At 40.9% G+C, this 22,795-nt stretch overlaps 1 protein-coding gene and 1 pseudogene across 1 annotated transcript in view; one reads left to right on the forward strand and one right to left on the reverse strand.

Annotated features, from left to right (window-relative positions):
• The window catches only part of LOC124620188, a 316,968-nt gene extending 313,995 nt beyond the window's left edge, over positions 1–2,973 (forward strand). The window contains exon 5 of the mRNA XM_047146858.1: positions 1,274–2,973. Coding sequence (XP_047002814.1) covers positions 1,274–1,393 — 120 coding nt within the window. The 3' untranslated portion in view covers positions 1,394–2,973. The remainder of the gene's footprint in view (positions 1–1,273) is intronic.
• A 4,927-nt stretch (positions 2,974–7,900) lies between these two features.
• LOC124620916 lies at positions 7,901–7,990 on the reverse strand (annotated as a pseudogene).
• Positions 7,991–22,795: the final 14,805 nt, after the last annotated feature.

Consider the following 22,795-nt stretch of genomic DNA (forward strand, 5'->3'; position numbering starts at 1 on the left):
TGGTCCAACTAAAACATTCATATTTCTTTACGTACCACACGAATATGTAATAAAAATGGGGGTTCCTATTTAAAGAAACGCGGTTGATATCCGTTTGACCTATGGTAGCGCCATCTAGCGGGGCAACCATAGCGCCATCTGGTTTCCCCCTTCAAGCTAGACGAGTTTCGTTGTTTGTAGTTTCTTCGTTTGACACTTATTTCGTGAGATATTTGGCCCGGTCACGATCAATGGTCCACCCTTTATAACTCGTTAACTGTCTTCAAACTGACCATAGGTGGGTACTATACATTTACACCATAAACAAGATGCCTAGAAAACAATTTTTCAGAACATTATTTAATAAAAAGCAGCAAAATAGATCACCTTACTAATTGTTTGCCTCCAAAACCAGTGACATGGTTCAAATGGCGCTGAGCACTATGGGACTTAACATCTGAGGTCATCAGTCCCCTAGAACTTAGAACTACTTAAACCTAACTAACCCAAGGACATCACACACATACATGCCCGAGGCAGGATTCGAACTTGCGACAGTAGCGATCGCGCGGTTCCAGACTAAAGCGCCTAGAGCCGCTCGGCCACATCAAGCGGCAAAACCAGAGAAAAATTGGAAATTTCTAGTTAGGTCTTATGGGACCAAACTGCTGAGGTCATCGGTCCCTAAGCTTACACACTACTTAATCTAACTTAGACTAACATAACGCTAAGGACGACACACACCCATGCCCGAGGGAGGACTCGAACCTCCGACGGGGGAAGCCGCGAAGACCGCTCCTACCCTGCACGGCCAGAGCAAAGGGCAATAGGGAAAGAAATAGTATTTTTAATAAATTTTAAATCATGCTTTACGTTCAGTTTAAACTCTCTTCAGTATGTGCACCCAAAAAGTTCTATTTTAGATGTAAACTGTTCTCTGTAATCTAAATTCGACAATGATATTGTGATATTAAACGTATTGCACCGATTTGGTTTTGTCTATGGGAATTGATTATGAGATTTAGGTTTTGTTCAAAATGCATTTATTTTGATAGTGATATTTTAAATGGTAGGTCTCAAGTAAGAAACAATAATCTAGCTAAGAAAAATCTGCACTTTCTACCTTTGATAGCTCACTTAAAATAATTTCAGTTCTATTATGCTAAGTGGGCGGAAGTCATTTGATTGCAACGTCTTAAACCTGTGATTTTTTTTCACTAAAAACCACAACTTTTGTAAAAAAAATGTGATGTATACATAGCCAATCCCTTGATCTGTTATTTACTTCTTGTAGGATCGCAAACAAAAGAAACGAGAGAAGAGAAGGCAGCAGCTAGCAGAGCAGATGGTTAACAGCGCAAACCACGCCACGTCTTTGCCGACGTTCGTCAATCCACCGGAGACGACCCTGTGAAGAGACGATGGCCAGACAACAAATTCAACTGCGCGCTACCTGGGCGGCTGCTTCGGCAAACAGCAGTCGTTCGTTCCCCGCGTCCCCGACAGATGCCACCACGCTCCGAGGCGAGGTGATAAAAGAGCTGCGGATGGCGTCCATAGGCTGTGCTCGACGAATAGATGGGCGAAGAAAAACACTTGACATTCCGAACTAAACCGCAACATTCCGAGGCAACTTTAACATTCATTTTAGTATATAACGGCCGTGCGTGAGAAAAAATTCTTTTGGCGAAACCTTGCTTAAACAATGAAGTTACACAAACTTTCTTCGATATTAATGCACTTTGGCGGTCTTTAGCTGTTTTCAAGATAACGACAGTTTCGAAAGATTTACTCTCCTTGCAGCAAAAAGCTGATGCTTTTCTAACTGTATAGGCAATTCTGATTTTAAAAAATGAAAACACTAAAATAGCTCTCAATTCCGAATGTAATGATGCAGAATTGTCACACGCAATGTATTACGAAAAGTATTGTTCCTCACAGCCACTTTATAAGGTTGTGTCCGCGTTTACACACATAGAGCAACACTGATTATCCATGACAATAAACATGGGCGCCATATATATATTCTCCACGTTTCCTTAAGAATATTCTAGGATAATAAATCATGGAATAAAGATGTAGAAACAGAAATTTCGGAACCGTTAACCATACCCTTATAAATGGGTTTTGCGGCGAAAGCTCACGTGTGTCATAGAGCCATATCATGAATATCACTTACAGTGGCTCAAGCAGCAAATATCTCTGAGACATTCGTACGTGCAATCCGTGATTTCGAAAAGGGCATTGTTTAAGGCGATGCACTATGAAGTCTGCAGCAGGACTTGCACATAGATATGTAACAGCTAATCGTTTTCAGCTAGTTGGAAAATAATGGATACGCAGCGCACAGTATAAACCGTTTCGAAAAAGATCGACTATTATTTTCCAAAGCGTGTTTTGTGATACTTATGTACATAATGTATGATTTGCATTATAATTTATTCACTAAATCTCAAACTTCATTTAAGCTAAACTTCCGTCATCACTTAATACATTAGAGTATCTTGTGATTAAAAACCTTTGGAAATTGGGATAAATATTCATATTTACCATTACGGAACTCATAGATCAAAAAATTAAAAACCCACCGACCAAAAAAATCCTTCAATTTCTCATATTTGGAGAAAAGTCATCGTTTTCAATGTACAGAAAAAGTGACGTTCTTTTAGCGGTGAACCTAAATGGTGTTAAATTTCATCTTCAGTAAACAATTTCTTGAATAACATCTTTAACAAGAATTACAATAGTTACAGAATGCTGAAAATATCGCAAAATATTGTGCAAATAGTATATTACGTTTGTCCTAAGCAATATGGATACTCAAAAAACTCCTTGACTATTCTGCCCCATAGTATTAAAAGAGATTCAGTCCTATAAAGTTCAATAAGCAAAAATAGACGGTTGTTTCGAATAACGCTTGATAGATGGTATATGTTAATATTTCATGTTGTTTTTATGTATTGTTACCAACTAAATAAAAAGATTTATTTTGAATTTTTATAGAGTATGTAAATTGGTTTATGTTAGCATCCTGACTGCATCATTCATTTATTTTTCTCAGAGAACTCGTTCATAATATGAAGAAAACAGTTACTTAGGCAATTATGCTAGATGAAACACATCTCCTAACATATGAAGATAATCACTACATTACACTATGTTGTAAGTTCATTAGGTTCTTGACATCTCCCATAGATTCTAGAACTATAAGTAAACTGATGTTATCGTCACCATGTATTTGTGACAGCAAATTACTCTTTTGCATCAAGATAATATAGGAATTACTTCCTAATATCCAGAATGAGATTTTCACTCTGCAGCGGAGTGTGGGCTGATATGAAACTTCCTGGCAGATTAAAACTGTGTGCCCGACCGAGACTCAGACTCGGGACCTTTGCCTTTCGCGGGCAAGTGCTCTACCATCTGAGCTACCGATTAACGACTCACGCCCGGTACTCACAGCTTTACTTCTGCCAGTATCTCGTCTCCTACCTTGTAAACTTTACAGAAGTTCTTTACAGAAGTTCTCTAATACTTATAACATACTAGCAGCAGTGAACTACATGCGGAAGCCTCATCACCGTGTTTCATTTTTAAATACATTTCAAGCTCGCTTTCAAGTCACTGAAACTTATCGCCAGTGTGAGCATTGTTACCTACACACATACTTATTGCTGTCAGTAATAATCATAAGAACAGCATTATTTTACGTAAATGAAATTGAAATTTGATGTGTCTCTCTACTTTCGTACTACTTTCAGATTGGAGCTGTGATAACATGAGTAGTTGCTCTGCGAAATATTGGGAGATACGTCAACAGCGAGGATTAAAAGGCGCGAAGGGGGAAATTAGTAGCTAATGCCGATACGTTCGCTACCCACTGCCTCAAAGCCAGGACGCTACATGTGGCTTTTTGCACTAGTATATTGGTTACCTCGAATTATGTGCATACATGAAAAGGGAGACAGCAGCAACCTTAGCGTGTCGTGTGTGTTCTTGCTATGTAAGCATAAAAACCTGAGCGGTTTTTTATCTGATCGTAACAACATCGAGTGGGGACAACGCAGTCTGTAACATAAAACAACAACTAACTAAATCAAACTGAAGAACAAGCCAGAAACAATACCATCTATACTAATAAGAGAAATGTAAAACAGTCATGTTTGTGTGTTTGAACACAGCAATCTTCAAAATTACTAGAATAAAGTTTCATGGGGTTTCCACAGGTTATTTGAACGTAGCTTGAGGCATCGTATACGGGGTATTTCCGTAAGAGCGTACAGAATGTAACAGGACATGGAGAACGATCCAGTGAGCCGCTCGGGATTAGCCGAGCGGTCGGAGGCGCTGCAGTCATGGATTGTGCGGCTGGTCCCGGCGGAGGTTCGAGTCCTCCCTCTGGTATGGGTGTGTGTGTGTGTTTGTCCTTAGGGTAATTTAGGTTAAATAGTGTGTAAGCTTAGGGACTGATGACCTTAGCAGTTAAATCCCATAAGATTTCACACACATTTGAACATTTGAGAACGATCCACTGAACATTTTGAGGGAAGGAACCTGGGGTGGGAGAAGAAAGTTTATGGAGGTATGGGAGTAAACTTGTCTACGGTTTTGTCCAGCATTACTGTTTTCTAGCTCATTTACACAAACATGCGTACAAGATTACACGTACTCCACTGTTTATTTACATGTACATTCTTTATTTCCTGCAAGGAAACAAGGAATTTCCAGAATTGTAGCTGCCTGTGATGTGATTTGAAACACACCATGGGTATTTGTGAGGCTTGCATTGAGATTGATGACCATCAGTTCCAGGACATTTTTTAAGATACAGTACAAATGGTACGTTCATTGTGTCAATGATGGTATTTGCAGTTAATTGTAACTAATGTGAATAAAGAAGAACACGTCAATGTGATTTTATTCCTGTTATCTCCTTAAGCTGGCTTTTCCGACTCCAGGCTCCCAGCCTCAAGTAGTTCAGTGGAGTATCCTCTATGTCCTGTTAAATTTTTGCACGCTCTTACGGAAACACCATATAGATGTTATTTTATTAAAGTCGGAACAAGAAAAAAATGATAATTTAAATTTGTATCTAAGGTCATCTGCTCAGCATTTACTTTGGACGTTTACGCATCAGGACATAGTAGATCAAAGAACCAATAGATGGCGCTGTTACTTTCTTTTTCTTAACTCGGTAGCAGATGTATCCCAGAAGTTTACGTCAGTGACAGAATTAAGCGCCACAATCTCATCTTTATGAATACAAACAGCGAATTCACTTGACTAGAATATACAGATTTAATGATTTCTCTTTGTGTATTAAAAACTTAACGGCATTGCTTTCCTTCTTTCGATAGGTTTCATTTCCGTTCTTTGCTAGGGAAAACGAATTTATTAGATTTGCTTTGTGGTTTGGGTGCCTGCTCATTACATCTTGCTTTCATTTTGTTTACGAATAAAAATACCAAGGAAATGGTCGAAATTTTCTGAATATACCAGATCAGCTAAAAGCCTGAGGTCTATGCAGGCTGAAGAATCCAATAAAGTTCGTGGTGTGAGATTGGCTGCGACTGAGACACACCAGGCCTTAACTCGCTCTTTGGAAACTTTTTCCAAAAGAGCGAAGCGCGAAATAACTGTCAGAAGGCATCATGTGATATCTCTCTCCTCAGAACGCTTCACTCGCAGAGGCTTGAAGTTACATAACATCATGGAAGCGGAAATTTTGACTATCAGTCGCTTAGGCGAGTGCGCTTTTACACCTCAGATCCCACTTGTTACAAACAATTTACCATTTCACTTTAAACCTGTACAATTTCTGGTGAGTTTATGTTATACCACGAACATGAGAAAGCACAAGGCTAGACACTGCATGTTGCCGGCATGAAACTTAGTGTCAGTTGGTTTTCGCACGATCAGCTCTACATAGGTCTGTCTAGTGAAGCAAATACGCTCTTCGTTTATGTCCCCAATCGTACTGTTTCAAACATTGTATACAAAGAAGCTTTACAAGTAAAAAATAAGTTCCACGTGTTCGAATTCTCAGGCACATTTATAAATAAATACCTAAGCAATGTTCGGTTTCTCAGGTACTGAAGAATATTTCTATGAAACACCAAATTCTCATTTGCTGTAATAATGAAATAGAATTTGAGTCCTGATGGTCAATAATTTCCGAGAAAGTACGGATCGCCACTTAAACTTTAGAAACGTGTCCTTTACTAGCCTCTGTATATGAACATCATTGCTTCGACATTTATTCATTTAAGCATATCTTGGGAACCTGAGCAAAGGTACATGTAGAGTTTCTCTTACGTTTTACTTATGCTCCTGTCTGAAACACGTGAGCAGCAGTAAAACAGCGGATCTTAAAACCCAGTCGATGGTGTCACAGATTTTATCTAGGAGCTTACGTAACACCCCTCATTTCCAAACCGAATAGCTGGAGGCTATTGTTTATATACCTGTTATTACCGTGTCACCTACGTTGCGTGTGGTTATACAACTTGACAATCCAGTCGATATTTTACAACAAGATCACATAAAACTGAAATAAACAGTGATAATTCTTACCAGTAAAGCTCAACTTCTACGGAATTCTGTCAGTTGAGTGAAGCCTTTAGTTGATGTCCATCACGACGAAATCATGCGAAGCACGTGAAGGTTCAGTATACTTCAAACTGGGAAAATACCAGTGGAAATAACTGACGACTCAACGAAATCGAAATGTTGTGAGGAGATGCCATTTTTTAAGGTCTACATCGTAGGAGGTAGTTATTCTCCGTGTACGTCTATAATTTACTTAATCCAATAAAGCAAAAGGTTTTGTTTCGAATTAGTGTTGGCAATCATTGGGTAAATAAAGTGTCATTCTAAGTCTTGTTACAAGCTTTGTCAGTCTCACGTTCTAGCATAGTTCGTCGAAATGCCTCTTTGCTGTTTTCGATCGTTTGCTAGGAAATTTACAATCTATTCCCAATATTTTACCGATGTTGGATGTTTGTCGAATGATCCTCCCCGACAGCACTGTTGCTAAGAGGTCATACGCAGATGTAACGTGGAGGTCTTTGGTACTATACCGATTCAAACCAGTACTTCAACTGAACAACAAAATGATAGAATTCAGTTATTTATTTAGAACCGATTGCTACACGCGGTTCGTTATAATTCTTTCTCGTAATTATTACGTTTGTCAGATTATTAAGAACGTGAATGAATCTCTATATATAAAAGGAAATATCACGACTGATTCTCAAGCACATCATCGCCCAGCCCAAACCGGTACGGATAGAAACTTGAGATTTGGGGAGAGTGTTAATCTTATGCTGTAGGCATCGTTTACGGAGGGGTTCTTAGAAATTCCATCCTAAGGGGGTGAAAAAGGATGCGAAAGTTTTTTGAAAACAAATCATTATTGAACAACTGTTAAAACATTTTAAAGTTACATCTATGAAAATAATGATATTTGATTTCTCGGTTATAGGGGACGAAAAAATTTTAAAAAATTTCATTATGAAAAGTAGAATCATTTTTTGGTGGGGAGTACATTCGGAAAGTTGCATGGTTCTACGGCTTTAAATAACGTGAAATATTTTGAAGATGTTGCAGTTTGTGAACTAAATCAAAGAAGGCTATTTAACAGTCACTACAATAAATCTGCTTTGTCAGAGCTGCATAGAATGAGGAACTTGTCTGAAATACATTTTATAGGTAGGCCTAATATATGTTTATAAAATTATTTTTGTTGTCATTATTACACAACTAATGATTATTGAGGACGAAATAGGTACCATATTTAAAAGCGATTTCTTGTATAGTAATACCCGTTTGAGATGAGAAAATTCAGTACCGGATATAGGACTGGTGCTAATAACTATAGAACCACTCAACCGATTTGTCTCCGTTTTTAATTTTCTATATGAAAATAAATTAAACCCACTGGAACACAGGGGCCACGCTAATCTTCTCTGTATCGTTCCAATTTTAGTATATGCACCGCCGAAGCGAGTACAAATATGGCAACACAGTGAAAAATGCTTGCTTGAAACACAACTGCGGATAATAGTCTAGCCTGCAGGTTGTGCTGTTGTGTCTGAATACGAACGCCACCTGTGCAATGTCCTCGATACGTTACAAGAGTCAGTTCGTGGTCAATGTCCTGTGGAGTTGTGAATGCACTGTGTTGGAATTAATAGAAATCGAAACTGGCAGTGTGTTGGTCGTCCTATGGTGGGGCTTCCATAACCAAGGTATTCCAAGTGTTTTGTGTTTCAACAGGCACCGTGTAGAAGATTTATATTCCGCACCGTGAAAGCGAAAGAGCATCATCCACGATGTCACAACGTGAATGAAACTGAAATGATCGTATGGCATTGTTGGCAGATTGCAAGTCCTTTTTAGGTGACGCCACATCGGCGAGTCAATGGTGATGAAGGACACACAACACCCAGTCCCCTGCCGGGAATCGAACCCGGGTCCCCTGCGTGCTAGGCGGTAATCCTACCGCTACACTACGGAGGCGGACACACAACACGAATGAAAGTATGCACTGAGTCTTCGTAACGCACGGTCGTTGACGAGGATTGTGACAAAAAATAAGAGGACGACAGCTGCAAAAGTAACTGCAAAACTGAAAGTCACACTCGAGAAACAACACGAAGGGAGCTCCGTAAGCACATAATTGCAGGGCGAGCTGGAATTCTGAAGCCGTTCTTCAGTTATGTACATGCCCGTAACACGAAATAGTGGTGCTGAAGTCATGAAACCTGTACTATGGAGAAAGTCGTTTGTTCGGATGAGCCTTTGTTTAACACTGTTTGCAACTTCTCGCCACGATTACGTCCAAAGAGTGAAAGATGGCTGCAGCACAGACATCATTTGTGCGGCCATATCGTGATATTCCATGGGCCCCCTGGTTACTCCGCAAGGGCGAGTTACCGATAAGGATTATGTGACCATTTCGGCTGATCAGGTCCATCTTATGGTACACTGTCTGTTCTCCAGTGGTGACACTGTGCTCCAAGACGACACGATGCCCATTCACACACAGCATGTCAGCCACTACTAGTTCTGTGTGTACGTAGATGAAATGATCGTATGGCATTGTTGGCCGGGAGGCCCCATGTGGGGGAGTTCGGCCGCCATATTGCAAGTCATTGTTAATGATGATGAAATGATGAAGAACACAGAACACCCAGTCATCACGAGGCAGAGAAAATCCCTGACACCGCCGGGAATCGAACCCGGGACCCCGTGAGCGGGAAGCGAAAACGCTACCGCAAGACCACGAGCTGCGGACTGTACGTAGATGAATTTTCGCATCTCCCGTGGCAACTACAGTCATCAGATCTCAGTGTTATTGAGTCTTTGTTGTCTGCTTTAGAGAAGAATGCATGATCGCTATCCACCACCATCATCGTTACCTGAAATTGCCCACAGTTCTGCAGGAATATTGTCTTGAAGACCATATAGGACCTCTATTTATCCATTCCGAGACTACTAGAAGCTGTTTTGAATGCTAGCGGGTTTTCTACACCGTATTACGCATGGTAATGTTGTGTTTTTGGTGCGTCCATATTTTTGTCGACCCCATCTAATTGGATTCCTTCTTAGTATAAGTAGCAACTCCGGCCTCAACTTCTAAAAATACCACCACTTGCAAAGTAGCTTAGAAATCAGATTAATAATATTGCTCACGAAGCATATGTTCCCTTTATCGGGCAACAACAAAGTTATTGAATGTGGATGGTATCGTCAGAATGGAAATAATGAGGTCACTGTAAAAAAGCCATTAATTTCGGCACTTATATTTAATGGATTCCCACGTGGATTTCGTCGAAGTTGTTATGGCTCATCTTGTTGATTCTAAGGTGATTCCACTTTGACTGCTAGAAGGTACAGATCTGTATTTTAGCAATATTTGAAGACCTAACAAATGCGTTTTTCAGGAAATTCTTAATGATCAAACAATCCCAGATCAGAACAATGGTATGGTAGAAATAATTTTTGACTTGGTGTTCACGATCCACATTTTTATTAAACTTCTTGTAAATTCACATATACTTCTTCTTAATTGTCAAATCATCAAGAAAACAGTTTTGTATCAATCTTCATATATTTAATTTCCACTTTAACCAAACACAAGACTTGACTGTTCTTTTACAGAGCGAAATTACAACTTAACTTCTGCAAAGTGAAGCAAAGACTGTTCTGTGCGCATTCGCGCCAAAACGCTTACTAGTAAGTCAAAGATTATGACAGTCTCACAGAAATGAATACACACAAGAACCATATCACTGTAATATATCGATACATCGGAGTACCTATACATTATTAAAACCAAATGTGAATATTGTCACAAAAATATGTCTGTTACTTCGCACAAAAGTAGTACGATATTACTGGTATCGAGAACTGGGGTTGGAGTGCCGAAATGGTCACGTAAATAAAGAACCATTACAAACTTCACTTTTCAGAATGTTTCGTCCTCCCTGAATTCAAACGTATTGGTCTTACTCAGCGCAGGTCTAGCGAAATGAAAGAAAACTACATAGCCAAGGTTAATACCTACGGACACGAGTCGCAGCTGTATGCACCACGTGCGAGTCATCTGAATGCGGTGGAATTCCAAGCGATCAGTTACCGATCGCTGCGATTAGCGATCGGCCCACAATCGAGCGATCTGCAGGCAGACCGTGCGACATCGCGACTGATTGCTGTGAGCCACTGCTCGTGCGTGGGGCCCCTTAAAGTAAACAAGAAGTCAGGGCGTGGCGCAGTTCTCAACAATACTGGGGTCTCTGCAATGGCCCTTCTCCTTGCTGAGGATCAGTTTGGGGCAAGACGATTGGCGAGCGACACGAATGTGTCCATCCCTAGTCAGCAAAGAAGGAACTGTGAAATACAGCAGCGCAGTGATAGCAGTCAGAAGGTAAGCCATCATCGAAGTTCCGAGTTCTGCCGATACCTGACAACCAAAACACAGGCGTCAAATCGATGGCACCTTTCTGTGGCCACACAATATAAATTATCAGGTGTTTAGTGAAATGGAGATTTGTTGTTGATATATGAAAGATGTATTTCGTATGTGCGGCAAAGTACAGGGTGATTCCAAAAGAATACCACAACTTTAAAAATGTGTATTTAATGAAAGAAACATAATATAACCTTCTGTTATACATCATTACAAAGAGTATTTAAAAAGGTTTTTTTTCACTCAAAAACAAGTTCAGAGATGTTCAATACGGCCCCCTCCAGACACACGAGCAATATCAACCCGATACTCCAACTCGTTCCACACTCTCTGTAGCATATCAGGCGTAACAGTTTGGATAGCTGCTGTTATTTCTCGTTTCAAATCATCAATGGTGGCTGGGAGAGGTGGCCGAAACAACATACCCCCATAAGAAAAAATCGCAGGGGGTAAGATCAGGGCTTCTTGGAGGCCAGTGATGAAGTGCTCTGTCACGGGCTGCCTGGCGGCCGATCCATCGCCTCGGGTAGTTGACGTTCAGGTAGTTACGGACAGATAAGTGCCAATGTGGATGCGCTCCATCCTGCTGAAATATGAATTGTTGTGCTTCTTGTTCGAGCTGAGGGAACAGCCAATTCTCTAACATCTCCAGATACTATAGTCCAGTTACAGTAGCACCTTCGAAGAAAAAGGGACCAAAAACTTTATTGGCTGAAATGGCACAGAAAACGTTCACCTTAGGCTAGTCACGTTCATACTGAGTTGTTTCCCGCGGATTCTCAGTGCCCCATATACAGACATTGTGACGGTTGACTTTCCCGTTAGTGTGGAAAGTTGCTTCATCACTAAACACAATCTTTGAAACGAAAGATTCATCTGTTTCCATTTGAGCAAGGATAAAATCACAGAAATCGATTCTTTTAATCTTATCAGCTGCAGACAGTGCTTGAACCAATTTCAGACGATAACGTTTCATAACTAACCTTTTTCGTAGGACTCTCCATACAGTTGATTGTGGAATTTGCAGCTCTCTGCTAGCTCTGCGAGTCGATTTTCCTGGGCTGCGAACAAATGCTTGCTGGATGCGTACTACATTTTCATCACTCGTTCTCGGCCGTCCAGAACTTTTCCCTTTGCACAAACACCCATTCTCTGTAAACTGTTTATACCAACGTTTAATACAGCACCTATCAGGAGGTTTAACACCATACTTCGTTCGAAATACACGCCGAACAACTGTCGTCGATTCACTTCTGCCGTACTCAATAACACAAAAAGCTTTCTGTTGAGCGGTCGCCATCTTAGCATCAACTGACGCTGACGCCTAGTCAACAGCGCCTCAAGCGAACAAATGTACAACTAAATGAAACTTTATAGCTCCCTTAATTCGCCGGCAGATAGTGCTTAGCTCTGCCTTTTGTCGTTGCAGAGTTTTAAATTCCTAAAGTTGTGGTATTCTTTTTGAATCGCCCTGTATACTGTGCGGAGTGTAATAGACCTCTATGACTATGTTTTGTGTATTCTGTGACGTTATCTTAATGACGTGCTGTAATGCTCTGTTCTGTGTAATTGACTTACTCCTGATTTTTCGTATTCAGAAATACTTATTTCACTCCGCTGGTCCCACCAAGATTTTGGGCACTGTAGCTATGTTCGGGATAGAAGATATGTATTCGCGATTGCAAATACGATGAGATGTCAGCTACACAGTTTAATGACGACATATGAAAATTTGCACCTGACCGGGACTCGAAACCGGATTTCCTGCTTTACATGAGTGATCACCTTCACCACTTCGGCTATCCGTGCTCGTCTCTCGGAGCGACCCAAACCCTTCATACGTCAACATGTAACCATGTCCTGCACTCCCAGTTGCTGCAATTGCTGCACAGGGAGAGACTTTATATCATTATCGTGGACTGTCTAGGCATCTAACACTATTTTACACTGTCTGCGTTGTGTGTCTCCAAAATAGTATTACATAGCTAGACAGGTCGCGATAGTAAACACGTCTCTACCTGTGCGTAGATCACAGCAGCTGTGCGAGTGCAGGAGGTGGACACACAGTGACAAATGGGGGCTTACGTCATTCTGGGAGGTGAGCTCGAATAGCCGAAGTGGCTACGGAGATTGCTCGCGAAAAGCGGGAAATCCGTGTTCGGGTACCGGTCGAGCACAATTTTCACGTTACCAATACATTGTGCAGCTGAAGTCTAATCGTATTCACAATCGTGAATACATTTCTTCCATTTCACTCAGATGTATGTAAATCGTAGCTATGTCTGCTCCTTCAAACGTGCATGTACGTCTGAATAACATTGTGTAGTACATCGTAAAACAAACACAGTGGAAAATAATATTCAGGATAGTCTTCGAAACTAATTATCACGGCTCGTGTGAAGTGTTTTGTGCTGTAGAAGCCTGAATTTTATAATTAAATGATAATTAAATCAAGACCCTACGCTGCCGACAGGCGTTGATATACATCAATGGGGACAGTTGAAAATGTGTGCCCCCACCGGGACTCGAACCTGGGATCTACTGCCTACACGGCAGACACTCTATCCATCTGAGCCACTGAGGGCACAGAGTATATTGCGACTGCAGGGAATTCTCCCTTGCACGCTCCCCGTGAGACCCACATTCCCAACTAATGTCCACACACTACATTCGTAGTGCCCTTGCCCTTTACACTCATTACTCGCGCCAGACAATCTTACTCCCGTAAGAGTTCGGGCAATATGTGTGCATCCGCACAGAAGAAGATGGTCAATGGCTGGTTAACCATAACTATATGAAGATGTAGATGGTATCTGTTCTTTCAGACATGAGAAGGGGCACTACGAATGTAGTGTGTGGACGTTAAAGTTGAGAATGTGGGTCTCACGGGGAGCGTGCAAGGGATAAGTCCCTGCAGTCACTCTCGCCTCTGTGCCCTCGGTGGCTCAGATGGATAGAGTGTCTGCCGTGTATACAGGAGATCCCGGGTTCGAGTCCCGGTCAGAAGACACATTCTCAACTGTCCCCGTTGATGTATATCAACGCCTGTCGGCAGCGTAGGGTCTTGATTTAATTATCATTTCATACTAGGGCACTGCATGGTCACCGATGGTACCTGTTCTTCCGCACATGTCGGAAAGAACAGATACCATCTCCATATATGAATTTTATAAATATTGTAATTACAGGGGAATCGAATACTACAGCTTATACATTCTCCTACGAATTTTCTGGGCCAAGTGCACTATAGATAATTTTCGACCAGTTGATATCACCACGGTGGGTTTTCATGCACGTATTGTAAGACATAATACATTTCTATAGGACTTTTTACTCATTAAAGATGGATTTCATGCATTAAGCTATATTTTTGTCACCAAACTAATTTACCTTTTAAATCACAAGCGTCTTGAAAAGTTTAGCTATTAACGGAATGACATGCGATTTGAAATTGTTGCTATCTGCTGAAAATATTACATATATCGTTTCTCTGGCAATGCAGTTCGTATCCCCATTCCCAGTGCAGTGCGCCCATATTTTCATTGCTTCTCGTCTTACCAGTACTGGATAGGTAAAGGATGCTGCCAATGAGCGTAGGATTTATGGCGTGATCGAATGTTCTGTTTCACTTCAGACGTAAATAATTTATATCAGTTAGTGCCGTTTGTACATGATCCCTTGCAGCAATGTATGCCCCTGGTTCTTCACATCAAGTAATTACATTGACAAGTTCATTGAGAGCCCGACATACCAACGATATCTAATTCTGTGGCAACATTATACGCGATCGGTGGCTGTCATCGATCCCGCCAAATACAAGTAATTTATTGAGGAATTTCAACCGGCATTTCGAAGTTCTCTAGTGGTTAGCAGCAGCGGCACTTGACCTGCTTATGTCGATCAATACTAAGGTCATAGGGGAGTCCGCAGAATTTTTTTGCAAGGGCAAGGGTGGGGGAGGGTGGGGGGGGGGGGAGACAAGGCTTTAAATTTGTCATCTGTGACATAAATGAGTTGTTCATTTTCCAGATATGTCATCTCATAAGAACTACATTCTATTGGTCACACGAAAAACTTATTATATCCTATTAAATGGATGGTTATCCACTCAATAAATGAATAAAAATTCCGTACTTTAGATTCCAGTGGGGTCAGGGTGGGGCCAAGTACCCCCCCCCCCCCCCCCCCATTGCCCCCTTTCTTGTTGCCTCTATGACTTTGATAAAAAAAAAGCCTCCTCTGCATTGTAGTTAGTCTTTATCCTTGTTTTGTTTCCTTGAGATGCCAAGGGCTGCCTTGTTGTCGGTAATCCTGCAATATTGCCGATTTGCCCCAGTCTCATTGCTCCCCTGTATTCCGTATTACACACTTCTGGAGGCTGTATATGGGTCATAGTGTCTTACATCGAAACATAACGTTCTTTAAGTTCATTCCATGTCCTAATGGACAAAGCGAGTTGTTTGAGAGCTCTGCCCCTTACAGATCTTACCAGCCACACTGCACTAGCCTAAGACTGGGGCATTGGATTGCTGTTGAGAATATTCTGGAGCGGACTATCAGTTCCGGCACATGCCTTATAAATTGGAAAATCTCCCCAAAAACCTTCGTCGGAATCAGATGGCTGGATCTACTTTTGATTTGTCTCTGGAGCGTTCCAAACAGAAAAATACTAACCTTTTACCCACTGCTTCGCCTGCTTATGGGTTCGACACATATACTGAACACAACTCCTCCTCTCCCTCTCCTTGTACAACTTTTCCTCCCTCTGTCTATCCACTTCATCTTCTCACCTCTGTCGGTCTACATCCTCCTCCTCGTGACTACCTTTGTCCATCTCTGCCTCCCCCTCTCTTTGTCCATTTCCTCTACCCCATCTCTTTAGTTGTATCCTTCTAGCCTCCCTCTGACCATGTCCTCCTTCCCCTCTGTCTTTCCATCTCTGCCTCCCCCTCTTCCTTTTCTACCTGCTCAATACCTCTCCATACCTTCCACCTGCCTCATCTATCTACCTCTCTTCCCCTGTCTCTGTCCATTTCCTCCTCTGTCACTCTGTCCATACCCTCTTCTGTCCATCCCAACCTGACCCTAGCCATGCTAATCAGTATCCCTTGCAAGATGGTTCAGTAAAACAGGCCAGCACTAATCCCAAAACACACCTGTCATACTGGGTAGGCTATGAATCAGGGGCTTGAAAGTCGTTCATTTGCCCCTGTTGTATAGGACACTGCAAAGAGCAGGTCGATAACACAAGCTGTGCAACATACCTGTCATGCAGGGCAGCCTACATGCCGGCGTCGAGAGAAACAATTTCTTGCTCCTGAAATGTGCCCTGAAAAGCAGGTTGATTTGGCAGGTCGATACAGTTCCCCTACAATATGTCTGTTTTGCAAGGTGGCCTATACCACAGAAGGTTGGAAAGAACACGTCTTTGCCTGTATCTCCACTCCTATTGTAGGTAAGAGGTTGTAAAATCCCACAGTACTGATATTCTAGAGGCCTGATGTTTCTGTGCCACATTTCGCTGAAATGGATTCAGAGGTTTGGAAGGAGATTTCAGATGCACACATATACACACCGACATATATATGTATATATGTGTATGGGGGAATGGGGGTGATATATATATATATATATATATATATATATATATATATATATATATATATATTATTTTTGAGAAAAATTAAAGATATTGCTTTCTTTCCTTGTCATGAAACTTTCACAATAATTAGGTCATCAGGTGAAAGTTTATTGTTTGTACACTTCATTCCCTGCCATCCAGTACAGTGGCATGCTGACTGAGAATTGGTCCTCAGATCCCTTCATGCACACCCCAGTGAACATTGTAGCTCAGACAGGTCAGAAATATACATGAAGGCATCACTCTTTCCTGAATTTGCCTCAGTTCATGAAAATTTTGCTCAAAATGGAGCTATTACTTTTTATTTCTGCGACAACACATCTCAGATTAAAATATGATGGCCTATGTATGTATAATATGTACCTGATTGTATGTGTGTAGCATGACTTTGACACATTTTGATTTGTTCCTCAAATATGGTATATATTTATTTGTATATAGGTTCATTCATAATTACCTTCGAGGCTTCAGAAGATTACTATGCCAAAACTACAAGACATACTGAAAATGACACATATCAGTAGGTAGATTCTCTCTCCAATTATCGATTCACAATAAGCGCCATGCATGGCATACTTGCGGAGTGCACTACTAGGAGTGAAAAATGCGCGTCTTGTGCCCACTGAATTCGCTATAGATGAGTCAGTTGTGAGAGTTCAGCAGTTCAGATTAAAGCTTCGGCAGAGAAAATAATCTGTGGTTGGTACAACACATTCCATGAGACTGGATGCTTGTGTGGTGAGAAGAAAGCAGTCTGTCCAGGACCACCAAGACAGAATGTGGGGGGTGTGCTGTCTGTCAGGCATTTTATATCGCTAGGTACGTCATCAAAAATTTTTGTGCTAAAGACAACCTTAATGTGGAGTAATGATTGTCATTTTCCCTTCTGGTACTTTAGTTACATACATCATTGTTCCTTTTGAACTGCAGGGGATTGTTCACAACAAATTTCTTGAGGAAGTAAATACGCAGTGTGGCAGTAGTCAGAGTACCCAGCTTATTAAACAGATGTCTACAAGATCATAGTGGATGACCACCACATATTACTCTCACAGCACTTATTTGAACAATGAAGACTTTCCTCTTCAAAGTTGTGTTACCCAGAACTTTTCATCAAGATCTGCAGTGATTATAAATGCAGATGTGGCTGAACTAAGTTGTTTCAGAAGTTCCAAAATATGCCTTTTCCAGTTTAAATTCTCATCAATATGGATACTTAAGAATTTTGAAATTTCCACTCTATTATTTCCTTACCATGTGTTATGACACTTATCGTACCCCCACATGTGCACAACAGAATATGGTTTTCTTTTTTTTCCAATTAAGGGTGAGTCCATTGACAGAAAACCAGTCTATGATACTTTTAAAAGCACTGTTTACCATTTCTTCTGCAAAAAGAACAAATTCTTCTTGTTGTATATTACATGGAGATCATTTACATATATGAGGAACAACAGCAGAACTGAGATTGAACCTTGGGGAATCCCATACGTGATTTCTCGTTCGTGAGAATAATGTCTCTGGACTACAGTGGTTGAATTACTAAGTACAACAGTCTGCCTTCTTTTGGTTAGACATGACATTATGCATTGATTGAGTATACCATCAGTCCCATAACACTTCAGTTTACTTTTGGTTACATATGACACCATTGGTTGGCTGTACCATATCTTAATTTATCTAAGTGATTTCTATAATGACCCTCCTCTTCTTCTGCGCCCACCAAGATCACCTTACTTAACTCCACGTGATTTTTCTGTGAGAGAGAGTTTTGTCAAAGGTGATGTGTTCCTGCCTACACTGCCATTAATTTGGAAGAGTTGCAAGAAAGGATAAGTTTTTGCGGTCGCTAATTTCGTGCTCGGCGTTTTGGGACGTGTGTGGCAAGAGTTCGACTATCGCAGGCTTACCGCTTCACAAACGGTGCACATATTGAGTTAAAACTTGGAGAACTGCTTTATCCACTGATATGTGTTTCTTTTTTCTAGTCTTGTAGTCCTCTCGCAGTCGTGTTCTGAAACCTCAGAGGTAGTGAAGAATAACCCCGCATATTAATTTATTAGGTGCAACTGGCCACTATTAGCTCACGCAAAGCTTTATGATTCCGATATATCAATTTTCAGCCAGATTTTAGTTATACCACCATGAATCTTATTTCTTTCTTCAAAACTTTTTGCTTCAGTTTCCTTCGCAGGTTCACACTCTCCCTTTTTTTCCGAATGAAGGGTATAGTTTTCCCGTTGTGTGCCTGTTGCAAAATGGTTCAAATGGCTCTGAGTACTATGGGATTTAACATTGGAGGTCATCAGTCCCCTAGGCTTATAACAACTTAAGCCTAATTAACCTAAGGACATCACACACATCCATGCCCGAGGCAGGATTCGAACTTGCGGCCGTAGCAGCAGGGCGGTTCTGGACTGAACCGCCTAGAACCATGCTTGTGCCTGTTGCAGTTTTGTAAGTTTTGTTGCTGGGAGTCTGTGGATATGCCAAGAAATTACAATAGATTTTTTTCGACACCTGCCAATACTTTGGCTACTTCTGGTACTTTTCCCGATATTTTAGTCTGTAACCATCTTCCGTTCTAGAGTATTTCTGATAATTCTGCGTTCCTCTTATTTCCAGTTGCTCTGACATTCAGGTCTCCTGGTTTGGTAACTAAGCTGTAAAGCGTGATTTTTGTGTTTATGGAGACAAATTTCGTGTAGAAGTCATGAATTTTTCCTTTGCGCAATTTTTATCAGTAGGTTCAATAATCTCATCTAGATACTTGCAGTACGCGACTCTCTCGATTTGACCGTACTTTGTGGAGCTTTGAACACATAAGAGAGTTTTGGAAGGATATTTGTAAGCCAATATACACCATCCGTCCAAAGAGTTCCGAAGCCGATTTCATTCCTGAAACACAAGCAACGGTCGGAGTGGTAGCTATGGTGGCAGCTTGAATAAAAACTGTAAACAATAGACGTGCGTCCCACCAGTCAGTTGTGAGCAGCCAGTTTTAAGTATTGGACGTCTGACCATAGTGTATCAACGTTGTTGTATCACAAATTGCAATGCAGCAACGAGCTGGATATCTCTAAAGCAAGTGTTCAAGAGACTGACCGAATCTTTTGAAGCAGAGAAATGTGTATGCAAAGTTTGTCCCGCGCTCCTTGATACCGCAAAATATGGCATGTGAACACTGTCTACGACTCCATTTAGATTACGTCAGGGTATCCGGATAGCCGGATATTTTTGTTCAGTTAGCGTGTATACCATATTTGATTTGTTCCAACTCTTCTTTTACTCCGCTGTCTTGGAAATTTATAGTGAGATTATCTGTTCCCTACGGATAATCCCTTGTCGATCCCATAGTTTTTAAATTCTGTATTTCCCCACGAAAGCTACCAAAAAGAACTGGACATAATAATGCAGATAGCACAAAATAATGGTTACAATAATAACACAGTCACAAACAAAGAACAAAATTAACAGTAAAATAAAAGCAGAAAGCTCCAAAACTACAGACAACAACATAACAGAACCAAACACAAACACGCAGTCCCATAACGACAACACAGGATAATCAGAAAAAGATGAAAGTAAACACAAGATGGTACACAATGACATACAAACACAAAATCACACATAAAACCACCAAAATTTTCAAAAGACAGGGAATAAACATAGCATACTCAACAGACAATTCTATACAAAAATACACTCCAAAACTGAAAAAAACCAGAAAGCAGGTATATATCAACTACAGTGTAACACTTGTGAAGGCACATACATAGGTCACACAGGTAGAACATTTGATGTCAGATACAAAGAACACATGAGAGCCTGGAAATATGCGACAAACCACTCCTTATTTGCAGAACACCTACGAGAACATGACCACAAACCAACCACTAGAGAAAATGACATGAAAATAATTAGAATACACAATAAAAAACTCCTCCTAACCATGCAAGAAAATTACCACATACAGAAAACCAATAAGAAGGAAAACTCTTGTTGAATGACCAAGTACACATGCCAATCAATTCATTACTTACATTAATAGATAAAATAATAGAATAACTTTCGCAAAAAGGATTAATATAATAGTACTGTCCAATATAATAATAATAGAACCCAACATCTTTACACTCATTCATCCATGAATCCCTCCACAGAATACTGAATCGAAAGGTCAAATCAGCTGTCACCAAAGTTTCCAACCACTCGCTAACAGCTAGACCACCCCCCCTCCCTCCCCTCCAAAATAAAAAAAAATCGTCGGCTCTCTCCCTCTCTCTCTCTCTCACTCATACACACACACACACACACGGTATAAACAACATAAATAGAAGTTAGTCTCGAACATATACTTCGTTAGGTTGGCAACTAATAGGTAAACATACCAAAGAGGATGAAACAAGTAACGGAGTTACAATATTTGCGTTGTGAAAAACATTGTACGACGAAATAGTTGTATCGAGTGACAAAAGAACAAAAGTACACCACAAAAAAGACTGAGAAAATGGGGAACAGTATGAGGAAGCCCAGAACACAAAGTTGTGATTATATGGCAGTGATGAAAGTGGTAGTGAGACCTACAGACGAGATGTGAGGAAACGCAGATCAGCAAATCGTAAGTAATTACTATTTTTACAAAAAAAAAATCACGCAGTGAACTGTTTAATAATCTAAAACTAACAAAACTGTATCGTTATAGATGCCCTGATAATGCCTTAGAACAGGAAAAGGCGAAACGGGAATGGGATAAATAAAGTAACTAGCAGCAGGAAAAGGCAGTTTTACTTGCAAAACAAGTATTTATATGCTTGCTGCCGAGGATGACCACACAAACAAACTTGTTATTCTGTATTAAACTCAGCTTATGATTTTCTGAAATTCTTCGCCATTCTTGAAGCTGCTATTTATTTGTATATATTGATATATTTATACTATATTTTGATATATTTATACATATTGATACCCTCCATCCACCCCCCTTTCCCAGCTGCTGTCGATCCCCACATGGCTGATTAAACCTTACTTCTATGTTAACTCCAGGACAGCTCAAAAGCCGCTGCCGCTCCAAGAAAATGGAATATTTCCCTATAAACGGTGTGATAACGAAACAAACTTGAGTTACCTGATGAATTGTAAAACTACAGTGTTTCCTGGACTGCTAAATGCTAAATATGCGAGTTAGTAGAAAAGCAGTAAACTCCTCCATCCTCGATTCTTTAAAATGGAACTTCTTTGTATGAAATAGTCAAAAGTCTGATAATTTTACAAGTGAGTATATGTGTTAAATGTCTAACATTAAGAAGTAAGCGAGAAAAGATTTACGAAAGGCTTGGAATTATGTTTCAAAATTCTTGGTAGCCGCGAACTACTCTCGTTATGAAACACCCGTTAAGATTAGTCCGGATAATTTGCAACCTGTTTTAAGCAAAAGCTAATTTTTAACGCTAGCCATTATGCATGACGTTATACCTCATGAATTATGTGTCGTACTATTGTAGCATATACACTGTCCAGTCATATTGATGTGGTGACAGCGGAGACCTTTATGAGAAGTGCAGGAAGAGGGTAAGTGACGTCGTGGAAGGCACCGACAGGGATGTTCAAAAATGCCTCTAAGCACTGTGGGACTTAACGTCTAAGGTCATCAGTCCCCTAGAACTTAGAACTACTTAAACCTAACTAACCTAAGGACATCACACAACACATCCATGACCGAGACAGGATTCGAACCTGCAACCGTAGCAGCCGCGTGGTTCCGGACTGAAGCGCCTAGAACCACTCAACCATAGAGGCCGGCGACAGGGATGTGGACCCGTGGTGACTCCAGTACCGTGGCCATCTGTCCTAGGTTTCTCGAGTGAGGTTCCATGGGTCGAAGAGCCATATCGAGGTGATACCACAGATTCTCTATTCGGTTAAAGCCGGGCACTACCGTGGCCAGGGAAGCATGGTAAACTCATCCTGATGCTTTCCCAAACACGCACGAACACTGCAAGTTGTGTGACACGTTGAATTGTCCTCCTGGTAGATGCCATCGTGCCGAGGAAAAACAAGTTGCATACAGGGGTGTACATGGTCCCCGAGAATAGATGCATATTAGTATAGGTTCGTTGTGCGATCCTGAACAATGAGATCATCGAGGGAATGCCACGAAAACATTCCTCATACCATAGTGCGACCTCCTCTGGCCTAGACCC

Source organism: Schistocerca americana, chromosome 6 (assembly GCF_021461395.2).
Source record: "Schistocerca americana isolate TAMUIC-IGC-003095 chromosome 6, iqSchAmer2.1, whole genome shotgun sequence".
NCBI lineage: Eukaryota > Metazoa > Arthropoda > Insecta > Orthoptera > Acrididae > Schistocerca > Schistocerca americana.